Source organism: Terrapene carolina, unplaced genomic scaffold, assembly GCF_002925995.2.
Source record: "Terrapene carolina triunguis isolate 2854851 unplaced genomic scaffold, T_m_triunguis-2.0 Scaffold131, whole genome shotgun sequence".
Lineage (NCBI taxonomy): Eukaryota > Metazoa > Chordata > Testudines > Emydidae > Terrapene > Terrapene triunguis.
The window spans coordinates 6104871-6128893 of record NW_020664482.1 but is presented as its reverse complement, the minus strand read 5'-3'; the positions used below and the strand labels follow the sequence as shown (position 1 = coordinate 6128893).

The following is a 24023-nucleotide window of genomic DNA, read 5'->3' as shown; positions in this document are numbered from 1 at the left end:
CTTAATGGTCACTGGGGAGAGACAGTAAATGCTTCTAAATGTACCATAGGAGCCAGGGATTTGGACGTAAGAACAAGGAAGGGGAAACTAGCTTACAGTGCACCCAGACATGTGATTTGGTATCATGAATGCCCTTTTCACTAAGAAGGAAGAACATTTGATTATCTATAAGAGTGAAAGGCTGAGGGTGCAGGTTACTTCCTGATAAGCCAAGCTGAGCTGAAGAACATCAAAAACCTGTCAGGTCATCTTAAGGGAAAACATTGCAGCTCAGCATAGACTTGCTGGTTCTTGACTCTGGAAACGTATCATACATGAGAAGAAAATAGCCCAAAGCAATACAGCAAACCAGAGGTGGAAGCTTAACGAAGTTAGCAAGGAGTTTAAAATGAAAGTGTTGGAAAAGATCTCTTTAGAAGGGCTAAGAGAAAATATGACTCAATGGCAGAATCATATTGCAAGCAAAACTCAGGAATGTGCAAAAGCAAGAGTCATTTTCTCCAGTTAGCTCTGGTGGTGGAGTGAGAAAGTTTGAGAGGGCATCAAGGAGAAAAAAGTGTTTAAACGTTGTCAAGCAACGCTCCAACAGCAGGATTTTCAAGAGTATAAAATGAAGAAAGAGCTGGCAGCCACTGTGGCTAAAGCTGTGGAAGGCTTCTATGCCCATCTTGAAACAAAGCAGGGTGAGAGAGAAATATACAGACTGGCAATAAGAGAAGTAAAGATATTGGTGAGATCAAGTCACTAAAGATGAACGTGGAAATATGTTAATCAACGAGACCAAATTAAGGAACGGCAGAGAAATTACTTTGAAAGGCTTCTGAATGAAGAGAATCCGAGAGAACCATCCTTGTGATAAAACCACACCAGGATCTGATGGCACCAGTCCTTGAAGAAGTAGTTGAGGAAGCATTGGACAACATGAAAAATAAGAAAGCTCTTGGTCCTGTTGGCATACCAGCAGAAGCATGAAAGCGCCTAGGGTGTAAACATGTCCCTGCTTGTCTCCTCTACTGGTCCCCAGTTTCAAACAATTTTGAGGGATTTTTTTTCCAAGCAGCATTGGGGTGGGAGGATTCAATCTGACCTCAGCAATTTTTTCCCTATTAATATTTGTTGTTATTGTGTGAGTGCTAGGCAAGGGGAACAGAGCACTGCCTGAGATCAGGACCTCTACCTGCATCAATATCTAAAGCACATTCGAGCGCTCTCTACAACTTGCAGCACTAGCGCCATAAATGTTCACTTGATGTACAGAAAAAAAATAAGACATGGAAGTCACAACAGTACCAGAAGAGAAAAGCATCATTTTTCTTCTAGCTACTATTTGGATTCAGGAAGAAGAAGAAAAGTAGTTCTCAGCACCACTTAATTTGATTTTAATAGCACGTTATCAGTTGCTGCATGTATTACAGTAATTGTCTTTTGTAGATAAAAATGTGTTTATAGAAGTGTTAAGAAAGCAGGTTGCATGTGAATACTTATCTCCAACATTGTTGCATGATTGCTTATTATTATACAGAAGCCAAGAAGGGTACCACTTTCCCCACAGCAGCCAGGAATAAAGACTGTTCAAAAATGAATTACACCGTGTTGTGGAACAGAGTTCTTGTGAAGTAATTTTTTTTTTAATGTTAGTCTCCAGGAAAATATAAAGCCCTAGCAGACTGCAAGAAAAGAGGCTCGGAGGACCTGCTGGTTAAAAACGGGGATGTAATTCAACTTCTGCATGAGGACGGGGAAGGGCAATGGTAAGTATTTAGATTTCTTTTACCTTACCTCCAGGAACCTACAAGGTAACTATGCTCAATCCAATTTAACTCCGAATATATCTGCTGTACCTTTGTTAGTGTGTGTGCTCTACTGGAAAGCTACAGAATTAGCCCAGGTCTAAACTGCAATCATGGGGAGCTACTGCAGCTTGACTAGACGTCTAAATTAGTGAAGCCGCCTGAGTAATTACCCAGGGTTCTGTGGGGCAGGGGGACTCGTACAGTGTGCTTTGAAGTCCATGCTGTCGCGGCCTCGCTGCACTGATATCTGAGCTAGCTAGATTAGAGCGAGCTCGGCTATGTCTACCTGAGCTGCAGCCACACCCATTGACTGCAGGATAGCCAGACCCTTAGCCTTCTTACAAACGGTGAGTTCCATTCTTATTGACCTGGAAACTGTGACTGGGTTTCCCTTCCCTTCCCAGCTTGAATGAATCACGTTAAAATCAAACACGTTGCAAGAAAGACCTTTTTAAACACCTGACATTTCTGTTTGAAGCCTTGGTTTGAAGGACTGCTCTTTGCCTTTGTCCTCTCCCTGTCCTCTGCAGCTCAGCTCTGGGTCTTGTTCCTCTGGGGCAATTAATAATAGCACTTAGCAATTACAAGGCGTTTTTCTTCTTCAAATTGCTTTGCAAGTGTTAACCAATGAGCAGCGAGAGCGTCATCTTTTGGCTTTATTTAAAGCAGTGGCTTGCAAAGCCAGTCGGACGTGATGCCAATCACATCACTCTCGTGTGTACGGTTGGCTACGAAACTGATGTGCCTTAAGCATGTCAGCCCAATGAGCCATTGGCTCGGGGAGACTGATGGTGGGTGCTTTACTTCAGACACCCAGATCCTGATTCAGCAAAGTACTTTAAGCACATGCTTAAGTCCCATTGACTTGTTTTGCCGAATCAAGGCCACTGATTTGAATGTATTGTCTATGTTCGGTAACTTTTCAAAATTAATAATGAACATTGTGTGTAATAGGTCCCTTGCTGATATAAAGCTGTCCATGTTTTCCACTAATACATTTATCATTCAAAGGTTGGTGAAAAACCTGAACAGAAGAAAAGAAGGCTGGATTCCTGTCAACAGTTTGCAGATAGTAATCGGCGACTGTAGGTTTCGGACTGCCAAAGTCGCAGGTATCATACGATAAACATATATGAAATATTTTCAGAACTGGAATCAGATTTTTATAAACCATGGCTTGCGTTTTATTTTGTGTATCAAATTTGGCTATGTGAAACTCAACAGAAAAAAGCAATTAATCATATGAAAGCAGTTCCTCCCCAAAGCTTACAAAAGTAGTACGTGAAGCTGCTGCTCTATTTTGTTGACATTTTAAGAATTTGTTGTGATTTTTAAGACGAAGGCCCTGGTAAAATAATGCCAAATATTTAAAAATGTAGATAATGCAAGAGCACTTGGTACTGTCTGATGGGCGAAGAGATGGAGTACAGCCATTGAGGGATTTCCATGGCTGTTTTGTCTGCACATTGCTGCAAGTTTGGTCCCCTGAGTGACTATAATATCCCCTAGGCAAAATCATGTCACTCTCTAAAAAGATATTCATGCCTGGTCCAAAATCCTTTGAAGGGAGTCTTTCCATTTACTTCACTGGACTTTGGACCAGCCCGGATACAGCTTTGATAGGCCTCACCACTTTACTCACAGCTGACTGCTGGCTTACTGGTTAATGTTTATTGATGATAGACTGGGTTTCTGTGAAAGACTCATAGATTCTAAAATGTATTTCCTCCCATGATCATTCTTGGTATAAATCCAGACCTAGAGGAGAAAGAAAACACCTTTACAACCACTTGGCATTCCTGCACATTTTGTCTTACTACCCAGGTATAACGTCGTCTTACCATGCTGCAGAGTTGGAAGTGTGTGACTGAGGGTTATAAGCAGAACTACTTAAAAAAAAAGGAAAAATTTTCACACGAATTTATCCAGGTTTTTTTACTGTTTTTCATAGAAAATTTAAAATGTGAAAGCTTTCGAACAGATTTTATCAGAACCTGAGAGAGAAATATCCATATTTCTCTATTTTCTTTACAGTTGAAACCACAGAGGGGACGTCTACACTAAAAACGCCTCAGTGGTATCACTGCACCGGCCCTCCATCCGCAGACTATGTCTAAGATTTCCAAAGGGGTCCTAACCTCCATTTGAAATGTTTTAGGGATCTGCAAGGGCGCGGTAGCTAGGGCGATGGAAGAATTCTCCCTTTGGCCTAGTGGTGTCTACATCAGGGCTGACATCGGTTTAATTACATCACACAGGGCTTGAAATGTTTCCCAGCCAGGAGCAGAGTAGTTAAGCTGACTTAACTGTGTAGCCCATGATCAAACCATGGGAGATTCTGAGACGTTACAATTTCAGTGCAAAATCATGCTCAGGAACACTCAAAACGGAATGAGAAAAGCAAGGTTTTATGCCTTAAAATTCCATCTTGGAATTATCGGTAGGGATCTTCTGAGCGCTATCCCAAAGTTCCTCCCAGACTTCAACATCAAGATTCACCCTGGCAGCCTTGCCCCAGATTCAATCGGAGATTAAAAGACAAGCAAACTAAAACACCATCTCAAAATAAGAAATCGGGCCAGAACCTTTCCAAGTTCTCTCTGGGCCTGGTTATTTATTTAGAGGACCAATGCAAAGTGAGGCTCTTTCATAAAGGGCCTCAGGCTGGTTATTTAAACATGGATCCCACTGCAAAATAAGCAAAACAAAAGTACTTACATTTGTATCACTCACTCAGGGAGTGGGGAGAGGTTTCTCCTAGGAGATGCCCTCTGTGTATGGGTTCTTCGTTGTGTAGGTGCTGCCTATTTCCCTTGAGCTCCTGCTTTGTCGTAGCTTTCCAGCTCCTGGGCAGATGGTACTGTCCTCCGTTAAGGAATCTGGATCTTGAAGGTATCATGACCACAAGGATCCCAACGAATGCACAGTGCCCATTGGAAGAAAGGGGATTTTTTTTTCTTCAAAGCACTTTATAGGCTAATGAAGTTATGGGACATTTCTTTCCAAGTACAGACCAACCAATACTGTATTTGGCGAATAACCCACCGTGCTGTGGACCAGTACTGGTTATGGCATTCACTTTAAATATGCCAGACCCAGCAAAGAGAGAGAGACTATACTCAAAAGGGAGCTTGCAGTAGCCAGACTAATCCAGTGGTCACCAGGTTCTTTTCATTCCTTTACATAACAATCATAGAGTATCAGGGTTGGAAGGGACCTCAGGAGGCCATCTAGTCCAAAATGCCAGACTTGTAACCTGTCTGTAGTACAAGGTAAAGCAGATATTTCAAGTCCAGTCTTTCCATAGCCCAGACAAAGATGGAGAAAGGTTTATTAAGTACCTTACAAGCCTTACCTAGATATAAAATAGAAGATTTGGGAAAATCAGTTATTAGCCTGGGGGGCCGTTCGGAAGACTAATCCTTCACTCTCGTGAACTAGAGTTTGGTACAGCTCTGTAACTCACTGTAATTTCTGAAGCAAGCCCGTGCCTGCTTTTGGGAAGTCACTTTAATTCCTAAGGGCTACATTCTACCATATTGGAAATTCATGGGGGGATTTGCAAGCTATCTGTGGATTTCTGCATTAAAGGGCAGCAAATCACTCTGTAGTGCCGGTGTTAATGTGCAGCTCTCACAGTGAAAGGGGTTTCTAGACAGACATGTCCATAAAATACCAGCATTCAAGCACTAGCTTCCCCTTAGACTTAAGCATGTGCTGTTGGGTTAAGGTGCCTTGTTCTAGCTATCAGATATTACATGGTCACACAAAAACTTTCCTCACTAAGGATCTGAAGACCATTTCTATGTGTGCTGGAAGGTCAGTAGATAATCCAAACTACTATTCCACAATGGACCATCAAATAACATATTCTCTGAAAATCTCATCGGTAGCTAATATGCCAAAGGTCATGTAAGTCCTGTGAATCTTGCATCCATCTCCCGGCATGTCATCCGGGCTTTCCAAATAAGAAAAAGGGGAAAATAAAGAAAATTCTCTATTTTAATTATATGTAATAATAAGGGTTTTTTTTAAATAGTAATATGATTTTAAAGTTCTGCCCCTTTAAATAGCAGGAAACAGGGTAGAGTTATATCTGATCCCAAATGCCAGAGTATGTAATGGGAGTCTTTCCTATCAAATTCACATGCTCTTCTGTTGCTTAGGGACACCTATATTGTTGCAAGACCCAGAGGTAGGATTTTCAGAAGTGCCAAGTGAGTGAAAGTCAATGGGAACTGGGCTCCTAACTCCTCTAGATGCTTCTGAAAAATCCCACCGCTGATCCCGAAATAGTTCCATATAGGTGGAGATCCTGCTGCCTGTATGGAGCACCATTGAAGTGAACAGGGGATGCGTGCTGCTGTAGGGGGTCTATCTGTGAGGACCTTCTTGCTAGTTTGAGGGCCTGTGTGTGAAAATAAATATATCCAGTTGTCTCCCTAGAGGCTGCAGACCTGATTTCCTTTTAACATACACTGTTCTCACACCAGTGTAGCTCTACTGGGGTCTTTCTTGATTTACACGGATGTTGGTGAGATCAGAACCAGGCCCTCCATGAGTAAGGAAGCATGGCTGCACCCGTGATGTGTTTGTATATATTCAAAGAAGAAAATAGACAAAGGATGGGAGATTGTCAATAGTCTTCTGTGTAGGCCTAACTCAGCTTCCATTGAAGTCGGTGGTAACACTTCCATTGACTGCAGTGGAAGCAAAATTAGGTCAACCCTGCGTGCTTTTAAAGCGTGCTTCCTCCTCCTCCAATACACAGGAAAAATATTTGATAGCTCAAAAATAATGTAAAATGGACTATTTCAAAACAGATTTGTATGCTCAATAAGATTGCATTTATAGATGTTTGATTATCAATGCATAATCATAGACTAAAAAAGGAAATAACAAATGACATGGGGATGTGATATAACAGATGAAGAGAGAAATTTCTTGGGTGCCCGAGCATCGAGTATTTTATAGTGGAAATCACACACGCTTTAACCTGATGAACATATTTAGATGTCCTGTACCAGTGTAACTGTTCTGTTATAACTGGTAAAAAATTCCCCCTGTGGGCAAAGCCTTAGACATCTAGTTTCGTTACCTCTTGTTTGGACCCAGAGACCAGGCAATGAGATGTTTTATACCAGGTATACCAGTGATGCATTAATTGTGCCATTTTTTGTGGGCATAACACTGTGCCAGCAAAATGAGAATCTGGGCAGAGTCCTCTCGAAAAACTAGACCCTAAAAATACTAAAAAGCAGCAAGTCAAGAGACTTCTTTCCACGCTTCGATCTCACGCTGCAATGAGTGGACCCCCGTTTATTTTAATGAGGCTCCACAACGCCTGTCCCTGAGAGCTCTTGACAGGATCCAGCCTATAGTTACTTTTACATTTGCTTAAATAGCATTTTAACAGCACCAAGTGTGTTCATGATTTTGATTAGTGATGTTGCCCTAATTAACCCCTTCAGTTCCCCCTGGGTGCATGATGCATCCAACAAAGTGTGCTCTCGTACGACAGTGAAGCTCTGGACATTAATTTGTCCTCTTGTTCTACTGAAATCAGTAACACATAATGGCCCATCATCGCCTATCAGTATGCATTCTTGGCTTGTCCAGTGCTTATTGGAGTCAGTGGGAGTCTTTCTGTTGACTTCAATGGCCTTGGGTTAGACCCATGTGTGGCACTCTGGGGAATATTAATGACAGCAGCCCACTTGCTTTGAGAGAGTTCTGTACTTTGGTTTAAATGTCGACCTCTCGCAAGCTTACATGAGCATGTTTGCTAACATTAGCAAGTATACTGTAAATAATTCAATTGAAAATCTCACCATTTTGCAAATATAACAAAGCAGTTTGCACTAGTACGCACTTTAATGACTTCAGTCACAAGCTTTGTCATTTATGCAAGCAGAATTATTTATGCAGGGTCTATTAAATCCCATGTTGATTTTTTTGCCTTTGAAACAGAAAGCAGACCCCACTTTTTTACAAGTGGATATTCTCATCAGCTTCATGCAGTAGATCTTTTGTTACTATGTAAAGAACATTTGAGCGTCACAGCAAAATAAATGCAGAGAAGATGCTATCAAACTGGTTGTGGTAGTCAACGGGTAGATTACTGAATTAAGTCAAATTCTGTGGTCCTTGCTTGGACAAGACCCCCACTCAAGCTAGTGGGAGTTTGCTTTCAGTGAAGACCACAGTTCTGAGGCATCGTTGCATTATTACAGGAACCAATGTAGTCTTCAAATAAGATGCTTTAATGTTCTCATTCTTCATTACTTTATAGATGCTGCCCTGTGTAACACAAGAAAGTTTAGTTCCCCCTGAATTAAAGGTGAACTAGTAGCATCCTATTTTTGATGCTCCTTTGGAGACTTTGAACTAGGTGTTACAGAGAAACAGCACCATAGCTGGAATTACCCTGTACTATTCATCACATTCACCGCATTTCACAACTTCGTCTGCACGGACCGGGACTGCAGTTTGTCACAGTCGTAAAGGGTTTGTCATAGACATAAAGGAAGACATTCTTTGCGATTTCATTCTCCCCCCCCTCCCCACCTCCCATGGAAAGCACAGTATTTTATTTTTGCCCGCTGTTTTTCCATGACGTCCATTAAGTTTCATCAGAGAAGTAAATCGACAGTGTCCTGACACTTCATTTAGATGCCTGAAAGGATTTTACAGGTTGAAAGCTTTACCTATTTATTTGTTGTGGTGGATTGCAAATGAAAGAGTTCAGTTTTAGTAAACCAAAAAAAATAAAAAAAGCCACTTTTTCTAGTGAATTCATCGTATGGAATGGGTTTAGATCTATTGCAGCTGTGTGAATGTAATGGACAGTAAGATCATCTTCTGGCTGGGTCATATGATGATGACGATGCAATAATGCTAAAGAATTTCCTTTTGCACTAAATAGCTGATTCAAAGCCCATTGTAGTCAATAGAAAGACTCCTGTTGATTTCAATGGGCTGGGGATCAGGCCCACTGACTGACAACTCAGGGTTGTCAAGAATCACTTAGAGTTCCAGGGGTAACACCTGTATCTAGCAAGTTTACATGTAATGTATTGTTCTTCTGGAACATGTGCCATAACTATAAGTTACATGTCCACATTTGCACTACAGATGTTCTTCTTCTAAGACTGTACTTGTCAGCATCTTTATTGATAACTTACCTTGTGAATTTTTGACCAAAAAAAAAAAGAATATTACAATGTTTCATAATTTATTTTGTCTGTCTAGTTTTCTTTTTGTAATACATATGTACAGGTGGTTTGACTTTTAAACAGAGCTGTATAAAGATAATTCTGATTGCATTGAAAACAGGGTTAGTGGTATGCATGCAATATCGAATTTACACACGGTCTCAGTGGATTGAAATGTTTTATACTGTGGATTAATGAGGGACCCTTTTGATGTGAATTTGATTTGTGAACCAGGAATTCTGAGTTATAGTGTAAAGTTGTTGTATAAAACATCATTTTTATTTTCCAGTGACCATTTTTGTACAAAGGAATTGCTGAGCTACTGTATGACTGTCATTGGAATTGTATGGTACATTTCATAGCATGGTAGTACACAGAACTTATGCTGTTTGGCACGTCTCTAACATAACATTACTCATCCATCCTCAAAAATATGAAACTTGTACAGTAGATCAGCTGCATTTGAATTAAGGATCACTGCAAATACTAGAGATCCCAATATTGTCCAATTACTGGCATTCTTAATGAACAGATTTTAAATCATCCAAATACATTTCTACCTATTTTCAATAGGATCACAGAGCACTTGTTAAGAGTAAAAATAAGATTCTGTTCAATTACTATTGGGGCTACTTATAGTAGTAACAATTCTTGTGGTAAAAAGTACACATTTTTGAGGTACAAGTATAAATAGCAATGTCTCAATCATAGCATACATTGCATATTAAAATGGTTTGAATTTTCTCTGTCTTCTATAGTCTTGAATCTAAGCTTTGACTAATTTATGAGACTGATTAGTTCTGCAAATCTGACTGTACACTCTTAGACTTTTCACATTTGGACCTTTGCACAATAAATGTTACGTTACCTTAAGTATCTGGTTTAATGAGGGTGTTCATGTATATGGTACTATCCAGCAGAGGGTTTTCTCTGTCTGCAAATTTAAATGAACTATATTGTATATGTACTTGTAAAAATGTGTTAAATCTATATTTAAAAAAATTTAAACGTTGTTAAATAAATTCATATGAGAACACTTAATTCTGTCTAACGAATGCTGAACTTTTACTTTACAAAAATAGTTTTTATTTTGTTGACTGTATTTCCTTTCTTCATAGCAGCCATAAAGCCCTTATACATATTTTGACATAAAATAATACATGTCGATATTATAAATGAACTGATTTGTTTAGTGGTGGATAAACTGGTGATAAGAGGGACAGAGGTCTCAGTGACAGTGCTATAATGCTAAATGTAAATCCTTTGTCCTTAATCTTGAAATCTTTAGTGAGCATTGATCTGTATCACAAAACTACCAGACAATTTGGCACATCTGAAACTTAGCCAAGAGGGTCCTAGGACTGGAATAGTAAAGGTATTGCAGTTCAGAGTGGAAGAATTTTTGGAAGAGTTGTTTGGGGAAGCTTGGATAGCCCTTGCCTGCAGTATGGATACCCCTGATTCAGAAAAACACTGGAGCATATACTTGATTCCTATTGACTTCAATGGAATTAAGCACATGTTTAAGTTAAGCATGTGGTTAGTGCTTCCCTGAATTGGGGCTCATATCTGGCCCGAACTAGTGTCTATTAAAACAACAAGGAGTCCGGTGGCACCTTAAAGACTAACAGATTTATTTGGGCATAAGCTTTCGTGGGTAAAAAATCTCACGTCTTCAGATGCAACTTTTCCCACGAAAGCTTATGCCCAAATAAATCTGTTAGTCTTTAAGGTGCCACCGGACTCCTTGTTGTTTTTGTGGGTACAGACGAACACGGCTACCCCCTGATACTTAGTGTCTATTAGTAGCTCATTTGCATATAACGCCACTGATGTTTGCAGCATTTCATAGATACAGCCGGCCAAAATTACAGTGACTGGTGCTTTTCAGAAACGAGGCTAAAATTAGCTCAGTTTAGAGAAATACAGCAGCTGCATTTAAAGAATAGCTGGAGGCAATATTTTGCTTTCTGCCATAGCGTGGAGCTATGGTTACCCCATATGAAGTATTCATTTGTTTCATCCGCTCCAGCATAGCTGTGTCATGCTGCTGTAAGTGACAAGAAGGTGGCAGTCAAGCTCCCTTTTGAACACTGCTGAAGGGGGAGGGGAGAAGCCAGTTAGCAAGTTATTCAGCATCCCCTGAATGTGCCCTTTGATCCATGCCATGCCAGGATTGCTGTGGGATTACTGTATTGGGGGAGTAACACATGATGCTTTCCCAAGGCTCTTCACTAGACAGCCTGCGGCAGAGACCTTGTGAAATGTGCACGAGCCATAAGCGTCCAAGTGATACAGTGGACATAAAGAAGTCTTATTGACCGTGGGTCCCCTCCCCCGCTAATATTCTGCCTTCGTGAGGGAAGGAAGCCGGGATGGCGGATGGTCATGCAAATCAAGGAGTATTCCTTGGGCAAGCATTTTCTGACATGCTTTGGCCAACGCCCAAAGTAGAGCTGTGTGACAAAGCTTGTACGTCACCAACATGTGCCGATCACCGTCCCGTAGGAGTGACAGCACAGCCTATGGAATTTTATAGAAATCACTGTTTTTCAGTGGAAACAAGGAGACAGGAGTTAGTGATGATCTTCTTTAAACTTCCCCTCAACTATATTTATTTCATTTCCCTTGAATTTGGGAAATACAAGTGCATAGATAAACAAATACGCAATTAACCAAGTGAATCAGATCAAAATTTGCTACACCTCTGTAGAGGTCTCAGAAGGCTCTGTTTAGTTTAGCTCCATCAGTTCCTAAAGCAAATCTCTCTCTGCCTCCTATGGGAAGGGGGCACCCTGGATGGACTCATGAGGCCTTCTACAGGACCCAGGAAAGCTACGGCCATTTCCGCTGTCCAGGGAGAAGAGAGCTGTGAAGGGACACCGTGGAGCTGAGGTGAGCAGGTCAGGAAGGTGGCCAGTTGACGTACAAATAACATGGGGGTTGGTGGGTCCTGTAGCCCAAAGCAACACAAAGATAGGAGCAGTAGGTTGCATCCACCAATGTACCACCCACCATGGAATGGTTTTGCTACTGTTACGACTTAAGCCCTGTCCTCTCTGAGCGTGCAGTAGAGCCCTTTCGCTGAATCAAGTATTAGTTTAGATATCTAAACTACCAAGAAAACGATGCAAAACCTCTGGATGCATTCATCCCACATCTCAACTCAGTGCGAGTTCTGTAGGGGATGGTTTTGCTACAACTGAAATGTGCTGCCACACCAAAGATTTCAGCCCTAATGATAGAGTTGTATTTAGTTCCTGTAACCATAAGCAACTAATACTTCCAGCAAAAATTGAATCCCACACTTAGAATGTGCATTACTTTATTAGACAAGGACTTGCTCAACACAAGGCTTTGTTTTATTCTAACAGCCAGTGACTCGGCAGCATTTGTCTGCTTTTTCCAGTTAAGTAGCTAAGGATATTCCGATAGCAATGAGGAGGTGAATCTGGAGGCTACAAAAGTAGGTGGAACTTGGTAAATTGTTACCCAAATTTTCACTTTCTCTTCTTATGGCTGAGCGTACGATGCTTCAAAATGTCAGAGTCTGAAGGACAATATTTTTAGCCCTCTTAGGTATTCCATCATCAGGTTTATCTATTAATGCTTTTAGGGTTAGAATTAACCAGTGATGCCCAAAGCACAATAATGTCTTAATAATGTAAGTGCCGTGAGTCAGGGGAAGATCAAAGGGATATGACACGAGACTGGACAAAGGTGTTTATGTTGCATGAATAGATTGAGTGTATTGTGCAAGAGCCTGATTTATTCGAGTGGCAAAGCTATCGTTCATTTTAACAGGAACAGCAACAGACCATATAGACCTAATCCACTGCCCCCTGGAATAACTAGAGGACTCCTACTAGTGGGCAGTAGATCAGGCAGTAAAGCCCAAATCCTCAGAGGCACCTAACTCCCATTGTTTTCAATAGGCGTTAGGTGCCTAAATACCTCTGAGAACCTGGGCCTTAGTGAATTAAAATGTTTTTAGGGTTAAAATCCCATTGAATACAAAGTCCAGATCACTTGCTTTCCCATTGGAATGACATCTATTCTCAAATACTTACAATCCTCCTTGTTCTATCATTTATGGGTATGAGCTTTAAAAATATCAGGCCAGTTCTTCCCATGGTATAAATAAATGTGCATGGGTTCATTGAAGTTAATGGAGTGACATCAGTTTACAGTAGCAGAGGATCTGGTCGCTAGTTTTAATTAACTCTGAATAATACAATGAACGTTAAGTTATGGAGATAGATGCTAAACAATTATCTTTTCATAACCTTGAATCAAGTCTCGGCAGAAATCAGTATCACAAATCCTGCAGCTACTTTCACGTGAGTTTAATAGGTCTGTGCTTTCAGGTTATTTTACATCATGAGAACCAGTGTTACACGTTAATAAATCTCCTCTGCTACAAACACGCGACACTCAGTGACTTCGAAGGTAGTGGCATGCTCATGAATGAGGGTAGAATTTGGCTATTTACAATGAATGCATTTTTTTCCTTCTTAACCACATGTACTCTCAACTCCCTGTTTAAATATTTATCTTCAAAGAGAAAAAAATGATTCTATTAAAATTGTTTATTAAAATGCAACATTTTAAGACAAATTACGTTTTTTTTAAACTTGCCAACATCATCTAATCAGGCATTCCACAGAAAAGCAATAGAAAGGTTTAGTTCTATGTTGATTAACCTCTTGTTCTATCTTTTATCCATCTGACGTACTCTGATACTTTGGTGTAGATACCATATTTGCCGTCCTTTGCACACTCTTCCCCCCAGCTGGTTATTCCAGTTAGAAACCAGGTACCTTCTATTTCTGTGGTATGAGGGCCCCCGCTGTCCCCTTCACACGTATCTTTAGCCTCTGAATGGTAACCCGCACAGAACATATTCTGTAAGATAGAAAACCTGCTGCTTCTCATGCACGTTGCACGGTCAACGAATGGGACTTTCAGAACCTGTAGGACTGTGGCCACCCTTCCCCGGAACAGCTGGCTCCCCCAGCCACTCACGGTGCCAGTTCCATGTTTGACGAGGCTGTTGGTGAATTCCTTGCTGGCGATGCAAATGGGGGTGACGTAGCTGTTGAACTCTAGCGGGGTCCCAAGCACTAGCAGTGCTATGTCATTATGGTACTTCTTTTGGCTGGCATTATAGGTGGGATGAGGAAAGATGTTCACCACTTGGCGATATTGCTCGGTACCGTCATTGACTTCCGTGTTGTGTTCCCCTGGTGAAATAAACGTGGTGCTTTTTACAATTACAAGCAACCTGTGGGTGACTAAATACACTATCAGGGTTAGTAACTACACATACAACTGATACTTTTAGTGTCACTAAGGCTCAGCTGGGAACCAAAATGTCATAAGTTCAAATCCCACCCTGGGAATTGGCTCAGACCCAGTGGCGATAGTGCACTGCACTATGAGGCGATACTAGTTCTGCCATCTGTTGGATGAGACAAGGTTCACTGTGCGTGTTACTGTATAATCTATTTGTTGCTATGTGTTTGTGTCACTGCAGTCTATTAACAGATCTCACTAAGGCCCTAATCCTGCAAAGGGAGAGGTTGGCAAAAACTTGCCAACTGCAGAACTGAGGCCAAAGTGTGTGATGATCTCCTCATCTAGGGTCTGATCCTGCCCCCTTTTGAAAGTGACTTCACTGGAAGCAGGATCAGATCCCCTAGTGTCTGCCCTACAAGGAGTAGGAAACCAAATACCAGTGATAGCTCGTAAGTAGTTTCCTTATGCTATGTGAGAGAGTCCCGTGCTGCAGAGCAGGTTATGAGTTAAGTCCCTTATGGTGCAAAAGTAACCCATTGATGAGTGTGTGCTATAGGCTCCCTTCTGTGCTGATCCCGGGAGGCGATGAATTGGTACAGTCCTCAAATCCAGAGCCTTGGCTCTTTTCTTCAAGCTGCAGCAGCTCATACTTTTAGCTCTAGAGGTGCCTGATGCGATGACCACTCTCTTGAGGTGACAGACCAGGGACTGCAATGAGCTGCTATGGTCTGAGATAATGCTCTATAGCTGAGGGCTCTAACAACTCATATCCTTTGTGGAACCTGCAACACACACGCACCAGTGGGTTACACATACATCAAGTTTAGCTGACCACGTTGAATGATGTATCAGACCAGAGACGGTGGCCGCCCAGCTAAAGATCCAATAGTACTGTGTTAAAAAACACACACAAAAAACCCCCCAAACCAGTTGGGGGTAACCCTGGCCTCATAGCCAAAATGTTCGGTTGGGAAATAGGGGGTGGTGATCAAAGTTTTGTAGTGGTTGGGATAACAGAAGTTTGGCGATTCTTTGCAGAGTTGTAAGGAGGAGCGTTGTCCTTGGATATTACAAAGTCTCCCGAACCAAGAATATATTTTAAAACAGACCCCTTATTAGCAAACAATACTCCAGACCCACAGCAACCAGCAGCCATTCTGTATCTTTGCCAGAAGGACCGCGCCCCCCATAGAGTTAGATGCAGGTAGTTGTTGCCAGCAACTGGAATATTAGGCCCTACAAAGCAAGTAGATGCAAAGTCTCTGTTCCAAAGCCCGTCTTTCCCAGCGCCTGCAGATCCCCCTCCCCCAGCTTCCTACACTTTCCTCTGCTGAGGATAAAAATCAACTGCAGGCAGTTTGCTGTTTAGGGCTATTGCAGCTGATTTTTTGGCAGGCTTATCCCTTCCTTAAAAGGTTTTTCTAGACAAAAAAGGGGGAATTTGTCAAGACTTCAGGTGTTTCGAGGCTGCACCGCATTAAGATTTATCAGAGAAGTCCTTTCCTTCCCAAAGGAAAGTCGACCTGCTCAGGCAGCTTGCTAAGTAGCTCTGCAAGGAAACCAGAAGCAAAATCACTTCCCCCCCTACTGTGACCAACATCCTAAATCTGCAGGTAACTAGGGTGGGATGGAGGGGAATCCTGAGACCTGCTCAATAGCTTGTCACAAGCCACCCACTTCTCTTTTCTGTGGCCCAAAGTGGGTCGGGAACGTTTAGCCTCTGCCTCAATCTTCCTACGAGCTTTGCTGCAGTCTCTAGAATCTGAGCTGTTCTGTCTGTTGTATTCGCAGTGCTTCTGCTTTTAACAGTTTATTGGCTTGCTGCTGAACGTGCCACGAGAGAGCCTGAAGTCAGACCATCAGTTAGCTCTCTGTGTTCTTGTTAATGGTATTGTCTGACTGGCAGCTTTGCTCATTACACTGTTTCTGAGCCACCCTCATTGTGTGTGTGTGTGGGGGGGGGTGTTTTCAGTGCATTAGGATATGAGATATAAATGAGGGAGTAGGGATGTCTTTTCAGATGACATTACTAAGCTGTAAAAATAAGACACATATGGGGGAGACTTTGAGGGGGTTTTTTTCCTATTGTTTTTTCTTATTGATATTGCTGCATAATTGTTGCGGGACAGCCTGAATATATGCCCTATGTGGGGGGTAATTTTAACGCCTTTATTTTTGTTTGCTAAATATTTCAAGGGGGGCGCTATTGTGCTATATTTAAAGCTAGGTTTTTGGCATGGATGGAGGGGAAAGTGCAAGGTGCTTGATGTGAAAACATCAAGTCACTGTGAAAACCTGCAACCCCAGATTTTTTTCCCTCTTTACTTGGTACCTGTCAATAAAATCCACTCCAGTAAAACCCAGCTGTGCTCCTGAACAATCATCCTCTATCCCAGTCGGAGGGGTGTGAAACATTTGTGATGAAATTAGAACTGGATGAACTTGCAAGAAAATGCAAACCCAGAAACAGACCCATTTCCAAGCAAAAAATGGGCCCTTCAAACGTGAAACTGTTTCCGCTGTATGAAGAGCAGAAGTTGTGTATTCACAGTTTAACAGATACGCTCTATCACCCTTGTGAACTTTCAGGGAGGCAAAACTGGTTGAAAGTAAATGGTAGAAAATGTGGTACTCAACCTTCTGCAGACCCTGATTCTGTGCAGGTGCAGCCTGTACTGGCATGGAGCTCTGCTGAAATCAGTCCCAGGGGCTTTTTGTCTTAAGCCTTTTTGACAATCCCACTCTTAATGTCTGAGTTGGTCCAAATTCAGTGACAATTATAAATATACCCAGATCACCTAACTTTTAGTCTGGGTGTGTTGCACGTTTCAATTGAATCTGTTGTTATTGGCGGCTGCTACTAACTAGATTTGTGTCCCATGTGCTCAGCAGTTATAATATGAAATAGACACTTCATAAACAACTTGAGGAAACTGACTTGTGAACCATCACCTTTTTACCCTTGCCAAATCCCTTGCCTTAGTTATGGGGCCCTGCGCTGAATTCTCTTGAGGTTTCCCATAGGCAATCAATAAAAGCTGAGTAGCTGGCAGGGACCGGGACAGCGGGTTGAGGGGGGAAATAGCATTGGTAAAGATGCAATGAAGTCATTTTGTGGATGTGTCAGTTTTGGCCTGTCTACACCTCACAGTTCCTCACATACAAGTTCAGTTCTCTACTTCAGTCCATAATTTCTACTTTCTACAGAATTTCAGTCTTTACAGGATCCATTTCTGCTTCTGCTGCAGGATCATTTGGATCATTGAGCCCTCAATTAACTTTCAGATCTGTGCGACGTTTGGCCAATGAACAGTTATTTTTATGAAAGTTTAAGGCCTGACAACCATGGAAGCAGAAATGCAGTTTTTAGCCGCCGGCAAGACTCTAGTTGGTCAATGCATTTGGAGCTGTGCGGCACACTGCCACCGATAGTCCTGTATTAGTCCCATCCGCTTTATAGCCACAAACGCGGATATCCGCAAAGCATTTGTGTGGATGAGACGTGCATACAGATTTTGTATCCACGCAGGGCTCTATTTGTCAGGTATTTCATGTTTTGTGTCAGCTAAGGCTTCTGAGGGGAGACTTGTCATATTCTGAGTGGTGGTTTTATGGCTTTTTGTTTCACTAAAGTGAGACCCAAAAACTCCTCCCTTTTAGGCCCTGGTTGTTGGGAGCCATGATCCTGGAGACAACACTAAAGCCACCTGAGCTTACTCTTCTAATTTACTATGGGCCAGATTTTCAGTTGGCGTAAACTGCTATAGCTCCATTGAAGTCAGTTGACTTTAATGGAGCTAAGCCAATTTATACTAGCTAAGGACCTGGCCCTACATCTTTGTTTTCTATAGTCAGTGGACACCTTAAAGCCTGTTACATTACAACTCTAGCTGTACCATGGCACAGTTGTCTGGCCTGGACAGAGGCATCCATGTTCTAATACAGTTTGTACGTACAGCTGGAGTGGGATAATGTGGCTATGAGACTGTAACACAACTCTTCTTCCCTTCCTGCCAAAAAACATGTTGTCCCATCAACCTAACAAACAAACCCTGCTGGAATATGGATGCCAGTCACAGGTCTAGGGGAAGCTTTGCCATGATAAACATGTTCATAAACTGGATAGCGCCAATTTTATTTAGCATGCCTAACTGAATATCCACTAATGCATTCAGACTTCCTTTTGCTTACCTGCCACGACAGTAATCTGTGCGCCAGGCTCAATGCAGTGCGCTGCTGTTACGATCCATTTTTCATTGACAATAGACCCTCCGCAGAATCCTACTCCATTACTATTCTGCAAATGAACCTACAGAGAAAGAAATCCAAGCCTTGCGTCCCACACAAACCAGTAATGAAGAGAAATCAAACATCATAGGTATATTAAGGGAGCGGACAAAGGGTGAGGAACAGCCACTGCTAAATGGTACATGCAAAATTGACACTGTGAAAGCAACCACCCACTTTCCCTCATGCTCAAAGACAATTTCTGAGGAGTTCCTGAGCATCCTTCCTCCCCTCTTGAGGTATTCCTGTCCCGTCCTGCTGGTTTGACCACATTTCACAGGACAACCTTACCAATGGCTAAATACCATCTCCCATCCCTCCTCTGGCTAGGTCATGACAAGGGGAAACCAATCTAACACAACGTGAAGTTCAACTCCCCTCACAGTCATTCCAGACAGACTCCTGAACAGGTTATGTTGGCCACCAGTGAGAACAGTGGCAAGGGACCAGCTCCTCTGCTATCTTAAGGCAGCTAGGTGCTGCGCCAGTGGTAGCCAGGGGACACAGGCCTACATGTTTTACATTCCAAAACTTCATTTCAAATTAAATATGCAAACTTATTGGGCACAATTAATTTAGAAGAGGGATTTCCCAACCATGTTGTTCCTTAAATACCACACGATCGCTACTAGAGATCAGTTTCCTTCTGAAAGTGTACCTGCTGCCTCTTTAGCCCCGAGAAGCAGAATTTTAAGCATGAGAGATCAATACTTATGACTAAGAGAAAGAAGCCTACATACTACAAGAGGTTTGCACCGAACAGGATCTGCTCTACAATTAAAATTATTTGCTACTGATTTGAGATGTGACCCAAACTAATCTCCAGATCCAACTGTCCCCAAGATCTGAGACAGTTTAGATGAAGGTCTGAATTCTGTGTCTTGGGCCCATGTCCATTAGCAATGTCTTAGATTTCAAGTGACGTTAGAGGCCTTCTCCAACATTAATCAGGCTGTTTGTGCCAGTCCATGACGGAAGTTACAGCACCATAAATTCTTGCCCAGAGCTGGTGTAGTGGTGCATGTTGTTAGTTGTTCTGGGCTACCTTTTCCCTGTGTCCTTGTCTGTCTCAAGTAGACCAGCCCAGGTGTGGGGTTTTCTGCCCGAAGTTATCCATTGCAGCCACTAGAGAGGCTTCTCCTTCAGCTGCCAGGAGCGCCGCCTTTCTTGTGCTCTCCGGCTATCTTCCTGCACGGAGTGATTCGCTCACTCTTTAGAAACCATCCCTCAACAAGAACTCCACACAGAAACGTCTGAAGGTGTTGGAGAGAAGAGAATATTGACCAGAGAAAGCTTGGGGTGGTGGGGGAGGGGGAGGAGGGAAGAGGTGGAGGAGAGAGACAAAGGGGGAGAAAAATAGGTGGATCCAGAAGGCAACTCCACACTTGAGAGGGTGGGGAAGAATGCCCCAAGGAGTAAATGGAATGGGGACACAGAAGGGGGAGATAGCTTGTAAAGAACCCAAATGGAGTACCGGACTACTCAGAAACACATTACAGGAGGTAGCAGACCTTCTGACCATTGCCAACTCTTCCAGGGTAGCAGGTCTACTAGCTACTTCCCCATGTGATGGTGATAAAAACTGGGAACGGGGAGGCACCCATGTTTAGGGTGGCAGAAGAGTCGCATGGCTTGGTAAAGGCCTCTCTAGAGTTGGATAAGCATCAGAATTTGAAGGGGTTTTTCCAGTCCTGTGTGGTTTCCCCCTTACTCTTTTTAAAGGTGTATCCTACCGTGGTGTCTCCTGTGTATGATTTTATGTCACTGAGATGAATCATTGTGTAGTGGTGTATCATCACCGTGCAACATATGGAGCTGGAGAATGTAGGGCTTTGAGCATCTCTGGGCTGGTAGTCAGAGCAAGACTGCAAGCTTGGTCATTCCTGGAGACGATGGGTCTGTTTTTTTCCCTTGATTGCACCTAAATGGCCCTGACATCTGTCAATTTTGGATTCCAATGAAGAGCCTAGTGTCAGCTTGTTTGTGACCATCTATGCTCACATCAACACAATTGTTTTGCTGTCATCCTTAAGAGGTAAGGCAAAGGGTCACTTCTGCCTGCTGCTAACCTTCTAACTTAAACCCCCTTCACTTCTCGGGTTCTTCAGCAAAGCTGTCTCTGCCTCTTACTGAGCTCTCTTTTTCGCTCCCTGGCCTCCTAGAAACACCTTCTTAAGAATGTCATTCTTCCTCTGTTTGAGACAGGATTAAAATACCTCCACTTGATCTGTCTGAGTGAAGATTTTATATCCCGTTTTCTGCAGCATCTAGTCATTGGTCTTGCAATTGATACCGGCGGTGCTGGGGCTCAAGATATCAAAGTTTGTACCTCATACTGATTTTATTATTTCACTGTTTAGCTCTCTCAGCCATCGCTGGATGCATCAACCTCATCAAAGCCAGGATAACCGTGGAAGTCTTTGAAAAAGGTTCCATTTAGTAACAGTTTCTTCTGCACCTCTCTTCTGTTGCTCCTTGTTTTTACAACTGTTTACACAGCAGTTGGTGGGTGGAGTTTTATTTGCATTTCCCTGGTCCAGACGTCACAATATTTCTGTTTTATTACATCCCTGTTGGTTTGGATGAGATGGTTGTGATGTCACTGTGATGTTGCAGTCTATATGATTTTATGAAAGTATTCTGATGAGTGTGAATATAATGGAACTAAAATATGCTTCATGCAAAAGGTCTCTTGTAAGGTATCATTACAAAGCTTATAATCTACTGAGTGTGGTCATCCTATTTGTATAAATGTATCACTCTTGTATCTGAAACTAGAACTATGAAATATAACTCTGAAGGCCTATTGTAATTATGCAAAGTGTGGGCCATTAATGGTGGTTTGGAATCTTGATGGCTCCCATCAACCAGGACAATTGACTGTGGATGGCTCTGTTGGCAGGCAGGCCTTCCTGTGAGTCAGGCTGGGAGGAATGAAGGCTTGGGGTCTAAAAAGTGACATGTGATCATGTCACCTGAACTGGAATCCATCTTTAACCTGGTGTTTTTCCATTGAGAAGGAGGGTGGGAACCCAGAGGGACAAAGGATTCCCGCCTTATGCAAAAGATATATAAGTGGGTGGAACAGAACAAATTGGGCGGCCATCATGAGAAATCCCCTACCTACCACCTGAGCTGGAACAAGGGCTGTACCAGGGAAAGGATTGTGCTCAGACTAGGAAGGCATCCAGTCTGTGAAAGAAAGTTATTGAAACATCTTTGAGGGTGAGATTTTATCTGTATTCAGTTTACTTGGAACCACTTACATCTTACTTTCTGTATTTAATAAAATCACTTTTTACTTATTAATTAACCCAGAGTATGTATTAATACCTGGGGGGGGGGGCAAACAGCTGTGCATCACTCTCTCTCAATGTTATAGAGGGTGAACAATTTATGAGTTTACCCTGCATACGCTTTCTACAGGGTAAAACGGATTTATTTGGGGTTTGGACCCCATTGGGAGTTGGGCATCTGAGTGTTAAAGACAAGAACACTTCTTAAGTGGCTTTCAGTTAAGTCTGCAGCTTTGGGGCATGTGGTTCAGACCCTTGGTCTGGGTTGGAGCAGACGGGCGTGTGGCTCAACAAGACAAGGTGCTGGAGTCCCAAGCTGGCAGGGAAAGCAGGGGCAGAAGTAGTCTTGGCACATCAGTTGGCAGCCCCCAGGGGGTTTCTGTGATCCAACCTGTCACAGTCACAATATCTGTTTGTGACTTCTGGTGAGGAATAAGCAGATGAGACTCCTTCAAATATATATAGGACCAGTTTATCTGTTGATGTTAATTATCATAGCTTCATTGAAGCCAGTGGAAGTGCACTGACTTACACTCACTGAGGATCTGGCCCAATCTGTGTTCTCATATAGGTGTTCCATGGTAAGAGAGGGTGAGTAAAGAGCATATTTATATGATGCCATATGTGTGCATAGCACTCGCCAGGCAAAATGAAGGTCTCGGACCCAAATCTAAGACCCAATCTTGCAAGTGTTGGCAGATCCTTCTGGAGCCCCCTCAAGTCAGTGGGTTTCCGCCTGGGTGCAGGGGTCTGCCCTTGTGGCTCAGACTGCAGGATCAGAACCTTAAATTGTAAATTCTGATTCATTCAGTGACAATATCATGAAAAGCGGCCCACAGTTTAGTCTGAAGTTTTAAAACATGGCTCTGTCTCTTCTTCATTGTGAAGTTGTGCCCCAAAATGTCAACATGTCCCCATAAGTTTTGTTTGATTGGAGAAGTCTTCCCCTTTGGCTGCTTGCAGTGAAGTGCTTTGCGCCAGGGCCGGCTCCAGGCACCAGGCACCCAAGCACATGCTTGGGGCGGCACCTGGTAAGGGGCAGCGGGGGGAGCGTGGCGCGGCATTCCGCGGGGGGGGGGGGGTCCGGCGGCACGGGGGGGGGGGGCTCGGAGGGGGCGGCGCTTTTTTTTGGTGCTTGGGGCAGCAAAAAAGCTAGAGCCGGCCCTGCTTGGCGCGCTCATGTATTATTCTGCCAGCAGCCAAAATTGGCTTGATTGTCCCATTTGGACAAAGATGCAGTCACTCTGTCTCCTAGCAAGTTCCCAGTGTGGCCCTGAACTGGGCAAAGTATGTTGCTACAGCATAGATAATGTACATGGGCCAAAAGACTCTGAGATTTGAAGTGTGAGACACTGGCTTCAAAGAGCATATAGAAGAAATTCTGCTGTGTACAAAATGACATGAGAGCAATCAAGTTTAGCAGGATAACAAACAGGAATCAAACATCCAGTACCTGCCAAGGAACTTCACCTTTCCCGCTTTCCACTCCACCAACGACTCGTGTAACTTGCTTAATGATGGGTGTGATTTGTGTGGTATTGTCTGTTGCTTCGTCGTGATCATCGGTAGAATTGTAGTACCACTTGTCAAAGGTGTTTATGGCTCGGGTGTTCTTGCTTTTGGCTTCAGGAGCTGTAATCCTCCCACATGGAAACGGCACTGTGAGAAGAATGCAGATTCATAAGGTAGCACTTCAGCTGGCCATGCATCATATTAAGTGTTATTACAAACAAAGTGGCAAAACTGGAGCTAAATGTTTCACGCATCTCATCGGCAGGATGATGAAGGAGCTCCAGGGGAGTGGGCTGATTTAAGTGGTTCATGTTTGTTTGAATTAATTTATGGTGATGTAAGTAGCTCTCATAGTCAAATAAACACAACAATAAACTCCATCCAAAGGTCAGAAATAGGAGCTCCTTGGTAGTGCAAGCACAAAGTTTTACCAGGTTTTAGAAATCAATTTTGAGGGACTTTAAAATGGAAAAAAAGCCCTGTATATATGTGCACATGGGGATGTGATTAACTCAGGCCTTTATTCAGCATGGTACTGGCATATGCCTAACTTTAAGCATCAGAATAGTTCCATTGACCCAAGGGGTCTACTTGCATGGTTAAAGTTAGCATGTGCTGAAGAA

At 42.7% G+C, this 24023-nt stretch overlaps 1 protein-coding gene across 1 annotated transcript; it reads right to left on the bottom strand.

The window, feature by feature from the left end:
• Positions 1 to 13657: 13657 nt before the first annotated feature.
• On the bottom strand, positions 13658 to 23566 carry F9 (coagulation factor IX; the record flags this gene model as incomplete). Its single annotated transcript, XM_026653075.2, has 3 exons — positions 13658 to 14250; positions 18497 to 18614; positions 23342 to 23566. Coding segments are annotated over 3 exons (888 nt in total), but the record flags the coding sequence as incomplete, so codon positions are not given.
• Positions 23567 to 24023: the final 457 nt, after the last annotated feature.